Raw genomic sequence first — 11,473 nt, 5'->3', positions numbered from 1 at the left:
CAGGAATGGGTTTGGATTTTGAAAGAGCCACACGCTCTATTCATTATGTAAATGACATATGAAGACTTCTTTTCATATTAACTGCTGAATTCTATTTTTCAGACAGCAAATGGGTTTCAGTTTTTAACAGCTGCAACAGCAAAAAAGATACCCAGATGGGCCTTTTCATCTTCTGCTTCCCTTGCCACAGACTGTACTTTCCATACTTTATTTGGAAGCAAAGAAAAGCAGTTGGCTATGTTCTGTAAACTTGCTAAATTAAAGACGATAAATCCCCATATACAAACTGAAAAGACTGCTGAAATGTGTGTGATTCAACACTGGCTTTTCATGCTAGAGTAAGTTCCATGTATTTGAAAACAGACTGCAAATGGATGGAAAACCTACTGGGAAGACAAAATGTATATAGAAACATTTATCTGCATACTTATTTTAAGGCAGCTGAAATAAAATGTTAATGCACTGAGCAGAACATACTACTTTAGTAGAGTAGGATATTCTGTATTTCAGTTCCCAAGGAACTTTGGACAGTTATCTGTCATAATCCTAATGCTTTAAAGGCAGTATAAAAGTTGTCTAGACTTTTGCACAGTATTAATATATCACAGTTCATTGAAACAGCTGAGAAGACATGGTTCTCTAATTATATTGCAGCTTTTTTTTTCTGCACTTACTTAGAGGTCCAGAACCTATTTACATCTGGTCATGCTTACTGGCTTCACCCTTACCTAGGATTAGCTGGAACAGCTCTCTGGGTTTTGTATTTCAGGGCCAGGATCTGCCTTGCAGTTTTATATGAGAGGGTTGCTGGGAACTAAAGCAGTTCAAGCTTAGATCCATTGTCCATTCACAGCGAATTCCTTGTAATCCAAAAGGGAAAAAAAATACTATTTAGTATAGCTGTACTGCCAAGAGTTTAACATGCCGGTGGAGTGCATTGGCAGTTGGGCTTATCTACGGCCTATGTAGCATGTATATATTCATAAAAGGTGGAAATGCAAGTGTTGTGTTTATGTAGTGCAGGGTATCCAAGGCTAAAAGCCCTGTGCTCACTGAACATCTGTAGTCTCTCTTCCTTGATTTGTGAGAGCTCCAAGCAGGTGGAATTCATCAATGTGTAAAAGGAAACTCATCTGAATAGGTGCTGTTATTAAAATGCATTTGCAGATGCCAGATTAGCTTTAGAAAAACAGGAAGGCTTTGAGAGGAGTGGGAAAATCATTGTCCAGGGCGTTGGACAAAGTGCCGCTTATTCTCCTCCAGCCGCGTGTGTGTCGGTGCGAGGCAGGAGTAGAAGAGGGATGGGCAGGACTGGCGAGGTCGTACAGCACGGAGCTGGGGTGAGGACCAGCCAAAAGCCCAGCAGCCATGCCCTGAGGGTCTCAGCAGCTGGCCTGTGTTTTCCAAGCTCATGGGCTCACCCGCGCTCTGCGAAAGCCAAAGTGGACACACAGACTCCACTGCATCTCTGGCAAGGGAGTGAGACTGAGCTGGCAAAGGCCCGAGGCACAGAGGAGAGGGGCGCAGCAAGCTGTGTGCTATCCAAGGAGAGAAGCGGTTTTTTTAAGGAACTGTTATTTTATAGTGTTGATTTGTTTCTTTCCCTTTTAAACCCTGTTCTGCTTAGGAGAGAGGAGTGAGGGAACAAAAGGACACGGGACCAGAGCCAGGCCCTTTCCTGGGCATGTGCTGGGAGCTGGTGAGAGCAGCCTGAGCTGTGTCCTCCTTCAGATAAACCCGCAGCCCCTCGTCACTCCCTGCGGCCCGCCATTGTGTGTCCCACCATCCTGCCTTTCTTTTCAGTACTGCATCAACTCCCTGGGGACAATGCCCTCTCACTTCAGAGGTCAAAATTAGTATGGTCATCTGTGACTTGCTGTATGAAGGTGAAGACTATTGCAGCCAGTAATAGTGAAGGTCCCAAGTGATCTTCTGCAGCTTCAAACTGGGTTTAATGTCATTTTTGAGAGAGGAAAAAGACAAAATATACTTATGAATAGACTGAGGCTGCTGCCCTGTGCAGGGACAGGCTTGGCCAATGGGTTGTGCACCTCTGGAAGGAGTTCAGTGCTGCTTTTGACTTCAAGCGGGGAAAGACATATCAGTGCTGAAAACTCTACAAACCCTGCTAGTGCTTTTATAACCTCTTCCTCTTAACCCCAGCATGAGCACTCACGCAAACAGGCACACACTTCAACATGTCCGCTGCTCTCTTGAGCAAGGCTGCCCAGGCGGCTCCTCGGGGAACTTGGATCTCTTTCCCACTGCTCCCTGGACACGGAGCAGCCATTCCCTGGCTCTGGCCACGGACTTGCCTGGTGACAGCACTGTGTTTTCGGGGACGTGCAGAGCAGCTGGATGTGGCCTACTGGGAACTGCAGCTTTCGGCTAGTAGAAGGCATTAATTACTGTGGTGGAGATGTACACAGATTATCAGTGTTAAAAATCACAGGGAATTGAAATGGTGGGAGGGATTTAGGGGAAAAGCCAGTTATGAAAATGGCCTAATTTTTAAGGCATGAGTCACGCCATTTATTAAAATAGGCTTTTGTACTTTCTAAAGCCTCCCCAGCAATATGAAATTAATCTAAAGCTAATATTTCTATCTCTGTTGTGCATCGGCCTCCTTGCAAAAGAAGAGGCTGTTTGAGCCCCATGCAGATCCCAGGATTTTATTTCAGAATCAGAAGCTGAAAGAAGATCTGTTTGGATGTTGCAATTTATATTTTATGTATCTGGACAGAAACTATGAAGCAGCCAGGCACAAGAAGCACCAAAGCTGCAGCATTAGGTGCTCCCAAACAGAGAAATGCTAAAATAAATATTCTGATTTTTTTCTTCTTAACAGTCATGTAAATGGCGAATGTTCATCTGAAATCCTTGCCAATGAAGATGAGAGAGTAAACGCATAATTTGATGCTATTGATTAAATGGTCATTACCCCAGAAGAGTGGTTTTGTATAGCTAATGGTATGACTAGCAGGTAGTACATCTAGTGAGTGAGAATACAGACTCTGCTTATTGGTGTGAAGCAATGCTGTGCAAGGAAAGGAGGAGGTACAGGGGACACAGTGTTCCCATCTTCTGCTTTCTGTCCAGTACAGTTGTAAATGTTACTATGAGCCTAAGATGTACAAAAAGGACAAAAGCAAGTAAGAGAAGGGAGTGAGGGTGTAACTGTAAGCAGGCAGTTCTCTGTTAGATTTTTGGGAAGGATAAATTCTAAGGAGGACTTGAGAAGGGACAAAGAAAAAAGTCAGCATTGAAGGGGTGTTATTTATTCAACTTTGTTCAATACATATTGATCAAAGATGTGTTTGAGATTTGGCTTCATCACTTCACAGACTTCACAGACTTCTTTACAAAGATTTCTGACCAGATTTTATGTAACTTTATGATGAAGGTGTGACAAAGTCCACGGATTAGCAGCTGAAGTTAAACAGATTTAGCCTTGAGTTAAATCTTTATTGCCTGGCAGGGAAAGTAACTGAAGGCTTACACAGCTCATGGAGGGAGAGTGAAGTGGTCATTACGGGCTGCTTGAAATAAGTCAACTATATTTTTGTAAGAGTAAAAGACAGTTTTAAAATTCTGTTTCTGGGAGAAATTTTGTGGCCTGTGTATGTGGGAGATTAAACTGGTGTGTTGTGACCGTACCTCCAAAGTCTAACATCAGTGACTGTGAATTAGTATTGGTGCCTTTCCCTCAAGGACCATAAATGCCCTTGTGCACTTTTATGATTTTGGCAGTTGCCATATTTTTACTTTACTCTCCTTGGTACATTTCTTTCTGTTTCATAAGGTGCATGTTGGAACATGAACGTGTTGCCACATGAGCACCAGTGAATTAAATCGGAACAAGGAACCCATGAAGTCACCCCGCCTTGCTCTTTACATCACCCTCATAATGTACAAATGCAGATCCTGGTACTCATTAGCCATGGCCTGGCTTTTTAAGACAAATTGAAGCGTGTATCAGTTTGCTTTTCCATGCTCCATTATGATGGGCAGTGAACTAATTCAGGAGTAGTTAAGTCAATCCCTATCTGGAGGCATCAGCTTCTGCAAGAGGGACAGATACCTGGAGCAACAGCCTTGTGAGCTTCCACTAGTTTATGCGCTGCTACCTCCGAGTCAACACTCTGTGCTAGATCAAGATAACAACCTCTAAATTACCTTTAAAAAAATCTCTCCGCAGCAAGTCTGTGCAGTCCTCTCAGCATTCTGCAGTCAGCTTGGAAAAGCTTTTCACTCCCACTTTTTTCTGCTGATAGCAGCAAAACATGGACTGTTAAAGCAGTTGAGCCGAGCACCCATGTCTGTGCCAGTACCTCTCACGCAGTATGAGAGTTACACTAAGTGTAACAACACAAACCTTCTGTGTATGCTCTGTGTGTGGCATTCACACAGTTGTGACTTATCAAGGACCAGGGCATGTGTAGATCCTCCTGGTTAACACTGAAAGTCAACCCCTGCACCTGAGGAGTGCTTCAGAGGCAGTCTGCATTGGGGTTTGCCTCAACCTCTTCCTTCTGATCCATGGTCTGGAATCCCTTTTTCCACGTCATTCCAGACACACTCATCCTTAGGCAGCCACAGCATGGACATTTCATCTCAAATCATGAAGGTATCAGGTGATAAACAACAACAAACCAAACAAAAATAACCCCCCAAAAAACCACCCAGGGCTCATGTTGCACACCAGTAATTTTGGTGAGTTATTTTATTTGATGATGTATGTACAAGGAGGCAGGCTGAGCTAACTACTGTTTAATTTTTTTAGCTTCTTAAATATGCAAAAAGTTACATGATGCTACAAATACATTATTTGCTCAAACATTTGCACATTGTTATTCTAACACTCTCACATGAGATGTGAACTGTCAGTAGAAATGAGGAGTTAAAATATTAAAACCAACAAGCATTTAGATTCTGTGCTAATGTTACTTGTCATAAGAATTCTGGCTACAGGCCCTTTGTTGTGTAAATCATATGCAAATATTCTACAACTTGTAGTACCTTTTCCACGGGTACTCTTACCTTTTCAACTTGTATTCATCTATTGTGTAAAAATTCACCCTTCTGCAGACTAATATAGTTACAGTGGGGATGAATGATTTCAGTGAAAGATCTAAGCTTTGCTGCTGTAGTTGTATAATTATTACAGTATTTCAGACAAACCAAGTGTTGCTACTCTAAAATATGTTCAGTATCTTGGGCCAAAAAAGTTTACATTATTTACTTTTGTGGTCAGTAATTATTCTAGAATTTTGGAGTGCTTTATCATGGCTGCAACATGGGTGTGTGTTGATCTCTGACTATCATAATTTCTGAAGACTCTCAGAGGACTTCAGCTAATGACACAAACAGAACAAAATAATTTCAATTAAAAACTGTAGTGCCATAATATTTAATTTGAATCAGAAACCATACTGATAGTTCTTATCTTACAAACAGTTTGCAACGGTATAATTACTTCTAAGGAAGTACTTATGGGACTCTTTTTCGTTTAGCATTATTGACCTGCTGGCACAATTCCAGAGGAGGGCCATGATGATGAGATTCCAGAGGGCTGGAGCACCTCTCCTATGAGGACAGGCTGAGCGAGTTGGAGTTGTTCAGCCTGGAGAAGAGAAGGCTCTGGGGAGATCTTATAGTGACCTTTCAGTTCCCGATTGATAGCTATTGCTACTTTTACCTATTGTCAGAGATCTGAAAATGAGACTGGTAGCTATGAACACCTGCATACTAACTCTGCCTCTGACAGCAGATTCCTTTGTAGATGTAAGCAAGTCTCCAAATCTCTCCTCTTAGTCTTCAAATCTCTCCTCCTGTTTCCATTCTTCAAAAATAGTCATTGTTAGTCTTGTCTAACAGTATTGCATACTACATGTGTCCCAAATGAGGAGCACAGCAGCAGTGTGTGCCTGCAATGATTAATGTGTCTGAACACAGGAATGAATTGCTTGCAATGCTGAATTTGACTCAATTGCAAAAAATGGCAAAAATGGCAAAAGCCATTTTTCTCATGGAGGATGCAAAATGGCTGATTTGAGGAAGCAGTTATTTCAGCACCAAAGTGAAGCAGAGAAAAGGCAAGTGGCACTGACTTTTCTGAAGCTCTTCGACAGAACCAGGCGATCTGGCTAACAGAGGCCTTTTGTATAATGGTACTTGAAACGTTGCAGTTGGACATATCGAGGGCTGTGCCCTGAGGATCACATCTAGGACTGGTGTCTTTGTTGTTTATGCTCCAGGCTCTGGGTCTAGTGTAGCACCTTGTGCTTTGCTGCTTTTGGATCCCATGCGTGGGGCAGAGCAAAGAGCAAGGCAGAACTTCAGTGTCTGCAGTAGGAGGCTGAAGTCAAATGATTGAGTCGTGTACTCAAAGAGTTGACTGACCTGTGAGTGCATATCTATGTTGTTGTTTATGCTTTACTTATAAATATGTATAGCTACCAGTTCTTATGATTCAATATTGGAAGAAATGCAATTATAAACTATATAAATCTAGAATCTAGATCTTTCATGGAAAAGGTCAACTGTGAGAAATTATTTCTGTGGAGGCTGATCAATAGAGCTAGGTGAAGGTGGAGAAAATGCAGCCAAAATATCTACTGCAGCTATTTAAGACACTGCAGTACTAATGCAGGGAGTACTTTGAGGGCTTTCCTGCAGTCAAGCCCTGAAGGAATCAGAACACTTTTGGGATCTGGCACAGAGATACATCCAACTGCTACAATTTGCATTACTATTAAGATGCAGCATTGGTGGCAGCAAACATGTAGATTCTACAACGCCGGTGCAGTCGGGTAGGCTCATCGCTCTTGCTTGATACCAGTAACCTGGGATTTGCTTTCTGTGTCAAAACAGGTTGTAATTAAGACTTCTGTTCATTATGTAAGAAATTATTTTTGGCCAGATGCCTATTCCCTATTCCTTGCGTATCTGTGTGAAGCGGAGGAAGTGGCCTGCCGGAAATGTCTGGGACACGGTGTCTGTGGTGAGCAAGATGAGGGAAATACACAGGCCTTGATTCTTTGCGGTCCTGTAGCTCTGAACAAGGTAGTCAGCCAGAGCTCCCAGGGGCTGCTCTAGGCTGATGAATTTACAGAAAGCTTGACGTAAGGAACTAAGTCTAGTCTATAGTAACCAGCAGCAGCAAACAGCATATAGGGGAAGCATGAAGACGGATCGTTATGCAGCCTGTCATGGAAAAATAAAGTACTTCCATTTTCACTTGACAATATGAAGTGCTTGTCATTTATCAAGGTAGTGTAAAAGATTCCTCTCAGCAATGGCCACCAAAGTTCTTGCTTTGTTACCGACCCTACAGAAGCTGTGTATTGAAGCTCCCGCGTGAAGCTGAACACCTCCCTCCTTCTCTGAGTCTGCAGAGGGAAGGAGAGAGTTCTGGGTGTTTCTTCCTTACACCAAGGTGTGCATTGCAGATAGGTACAATCTGATTTCAGTCCTACCAGGCACAGACTTTCTATCCATTTCTTTTCCTAGTGTCCAACAAGCACCATTTTATGGACAGCAACTTGCTCTATCAGTGCAGAATGAATTTCCGTCGGCGGCGGCGGTTAATGGAGCTCCTCACGGAGAAGTCTCGCTTGATACCAGAAAGCCACGACAGCCCCTTTTGCCTGCGCAAGCAGAACCATGACAACAGAAAACACACCAGTTTTCTCTCAGGTGACTCATCGACTGTACTGCTGTCTGTAGTGTGACTCTATGGGATGTTAAAAGAACCTTTTGGGAAAAGGGGTTTGAGCACAGCTGAAAAAAAGCACAGCTGGGCATCATGTGTCCCTGTTCATAGGGATTGTCCATTCACTCAGTTTACCAAATCTTTAGCTCACTGGGGTGGTTTTGTATCCGTATCAATAACATTTCAGACACTGATCAAAATTCAGTGTCCATGAGCAAACAGGACTGGTTAAAATCACCCAAGCCCAAAGTAATTTGTCATGTATTCTATGTGGAGTTTTTTAGAAAAGTGATGGGAAGTGGTCCTGCAGCATTTGCTTTACAGCAATATCTAGTAAGAACTGAAAGAATATATGCAAATTAAAAGGAAGACTGGAAGCATCTATTTCCCTGCATTGAAATGCTTCTTAGAAGACACTGCACTGAGAGCAGTTCAGCCATCATGTTAGCTACAGCATTTTACTCCTGCAGTGACTCTTCTAACTATGTGGAAGACACTAAGCCCTTCCCAGTGTTGTCAGTGAAACCAGGGCTTATTGCTATTGTTTTCAAGAAAACAGGCAAATGGGCTTAAAAATTGAAACCGATTCCCTTTCTTTGTGTATTTTCTGTTTGTAGTGAGTCCCACCAAGGAGATAAAGATCGTGTCAGCAGTACGGAGGAGCAGCATGAGTAGCTGTGGCAGCAGTGGGTACTTCAGCAGTAGCCCAACTCTCAGCAGCAGTCCCCCAGTGCTCTGCAACCCCAAATCTGGTGAGCACCAGCATTGCTTACGATGCACAGGAGCCAGGGCTCAGACATCTGTTTGGGGAGAAGGTGAAGAATGCCTAGCATCACATCTAAGTTTATCTTTTCAAGGATACATTAAAAATTCACAGCGTCACAGGTTTTGTAGGCCAGAGGGGACTATTATCATCTTCTAGCCTGAAGTCCTGCTGAACACAAGCCAGATGTCTGCCTCCAATAATCTCTGCATCAAGCCCATAATTGTGATTTGAGCTGCAGTTTCCCTCTTAGGAGGACATGCAGTCAGAGGCCCAGGTTTGCCTTTTCATTGCCAAGCTCTGAACCAATTCAAATCTCCTCCTAGAGACGTTCCTACGGTGCAAATCAGAGGAGAGTTTTAACTATCCAGTGGCTGCTTGAGTTGCTGTGAAACAACACAACGCAGAAAACAGCAGCCTTTAAAAAAATGAGGCAGCATTGTTTCAGCTTGTCAGGGACAATTTCAACATTTTTGTTTGTTTAGGTCTTACACTGGTCTGTTTAGGAAGGTAAGAGTACTATTGAAGCTTATTTTCCTTTTGAAAGGATTTCCTATCCCATGCCGGAAGGTTAAACACACCCATTCTTCCACAGTTCACTGAAAATTGTTTCTTACTGTACAGCTGGGAAGGGGAAAACAGACCAGGGTAGATACTCTTGCAGCCTCTTTGTTTCCCTCCAAAACAGCTCTGAAAATCAAAGCAGGTCTCTGGTGCCCTTGGTGCCCCTTTTTATTTCAAATTTACCGTGTCTCTGCCAATGGTGTGGGGAGTGTTGTGCACGGGGGGAAGGCTTTGGTGGATATGTGCAAGCTTTGCTTTCAAAGGGGGTGCTGGCATTTGAAGTATTACTAGAGAGTGCCTCAAGCACTCTATGAGTCCTATTCAGAACACTGCCAATTTACTCTGGAGATGAGTGAGCTATACCATGCATTTAATTCTTGCTGTACAGAGTGACCGTCATAAAGAGAGGCGTAGTTATAGGGATTTTTTTTTTTTTTTTTCCTTTTAGCACATTTCCTTCCTTCTCCTTAGGCTCTGCTGGGAATTCAGTATGAGGCTTTAAATTAATTTTGAGGACTCGTTAGGACTGCATGTCCAGAAGCCATAGCCCCCTACACCAGACCTGCTGTCCAGCTTGGGGGAATGCTCTCAGGGCTGGTGGTCACTGCATCCTTGGAGAATGTTGCTGGTGGGCATTTGGCACCACCTTCCGATGTGTTTACACCCATTTGCAATGGGTTTGCCCCTGTCTGAAGACTGCCACAGTATCATGTTTTGGCAGAGAGTATCTCAGGTATACTTCCCAGAAATGCTCAGATAGATTTTGTATGGGTTGGTTGTTGGCCCAAATACATCATTAATTACATCCTGTAAAATTTTCTGGGGCAGATAAAACAGCATTCATGCACTATCCGTAAATGCATGTGTTACCTGAAGTATGATGACTATTCCATCCGTTTATGGTTCTGATTATGTACAAAGTGTCAACCCCTAAGTAGTAAGAACAAGTTTATTTTGTTTATTTTAATTCAGCTGGTTACACAACGTTGGAAGAGAGAGGATAGCCTGATGTTGCCTTTGCATAAATACTTTATTTTTTGAAAGACGTTTTCCCTTAGGACTAGTTTTCAAACTCTAAATAGCTTTAACAGACATATTTGAAAGAAGACAGCAATGGCCTTCTGAACAGACTAATTTTTAAGAATTATACAATTAACAGCAATGTAGGGTAATTTCTCCCATAGCACAAGTACAGATCCACATATCATCTCACTTAGGTAAACATAAGGCTGTCAGATGTAAATTTTACAGAGGAGTTCTTGATCCTCTGCTGGACTATAAAATGATTTTTTTTCACATATAGTTTCCTGCTATCCAGACCCAGAGCATGCCACTGAACTGCATGCTAATAAACACAAGGCAGAGGTATATTTATTGTCAGATGAGTTCTCTTCCAGGCAAACACTTAAAAAAAACCCTGGTCATGACTTGACGAGTCATGTAGAAAAAAAAAAATAATCAGAAAAAAAGAGAATTCTAGAGATAAAATGAAAGGAGGCACACAAGGGAGTACTGTGTGGATCATATACCTGATTCTGACTTCTCGAATGATCATAATCATTCAAGCTTTTTACATTGACCAGGCATACTCTGCAAAGTGTAATGCTGGCTGAATGACAGTTTGTCAAAATCCACAGAAAAGTAAAAAAATACATATTGGTTTGTATGCTAGAATTCTCCCTATTCCCATGAATGTCATTAAGAAACTCATGAATGTCTTTGAATACTATCTGTGGGAAATTTTATCTTCCACCTGTGACTGAAAAAGCAGACATCATCAAAATTATTTACCAGTAAAAGAAAAGCCACTGCAATTTCAGAGGTGATGCAGGCAAATACAGAGAACATATATCTTTACATTGTCCTCCATCTTGTGAAGCACTTATAGACAGATAGAAAATGATACACAGAATCATATTGATGTAATTTGGCAGAACTTTGCATTTACCTTGTTCAGTGGAAAATAGTCTCAGTGCATAGCAGGACAATGGGGAATCACCTGCAGAAACTCACTTGTATTTACTCTCACGTAAAATCGCAGCCAGGGATAGGCTACCAAGGCTGTCGCTGGGTAAAGTGGGATTAGATGTGTGCACTTGCAACTGCAGAAATCTCATTGTTGGGTTAATTCCTGACTCAAGCAGAATTTTCTTATTGCTTAATTCTGTGACTCAAACCTAACTCTGGGGAAATAGCAGAGAGCACCCAACATGCACAGAGAGAGCTGGGAGGAGAAGCTGCTCTGTATCAGGAAGGCTGGTCACTTTTCAAAGCTGGACACAGGAATGGCCACTTCTGATGTTTGTGATAGTGTTTAATGGATCTTGATTGCAGACAGCAAAGTCTGCTGGCTAAACACTGATTTTCCAAACCTCCCAATATTTCTATTGCGAGATATTCTGCTGTCTTTTCTTCCGTTCTTTTACTACTTT

At 42.3% G+C, this 11,473-nt stretch overlaps 1 protein-coding gene across 1 annotated transcript in view; it reads left to right on the top strand.

Moving 5' to 3' along the window:
• LOC103781381 (DEP domain-containing mTOR-interacting protein) overlaps positions 1-11,473 on the top strand; it is a gene marked incomplete at both ends in the record, with an annotated part of 25,574 nt that overhangs the window by 13,117 nt on the left and 984 nt on the right. Inside the window, 2 exons of the mRNA XM_008949096.1 lie at positions 7,513-7,698; positions 8,332-8,466. Coding sequence (XP_008947344.1) covers positions 7,513-7,698; positions 8,332-8,466 — 321 coding nt within the window. The remainder of the gene's footprint in view (positions 1-7,512; positions 7,699-8,331; positions 8,467-11,473) is intronic.

Source organism: Merops nubicus, unplaced genomic scaffold (genome assembly GCF_000691845.1).
Source record: "Merops nubicus isolate BGI_N331 unplaced genomic scaffold, ASM69184v1 scaffold21161, whole genome shotgun sequence".
NCBI classification, from domain to species: Eukaryota; Metazoa; Chordata; class Aves; order Coraciiformes; family Meropidae; genus Merops; species Merops nubicus.
This window is presented reverse-complemented; position numbering and strand designations above follow the sequence as displayed.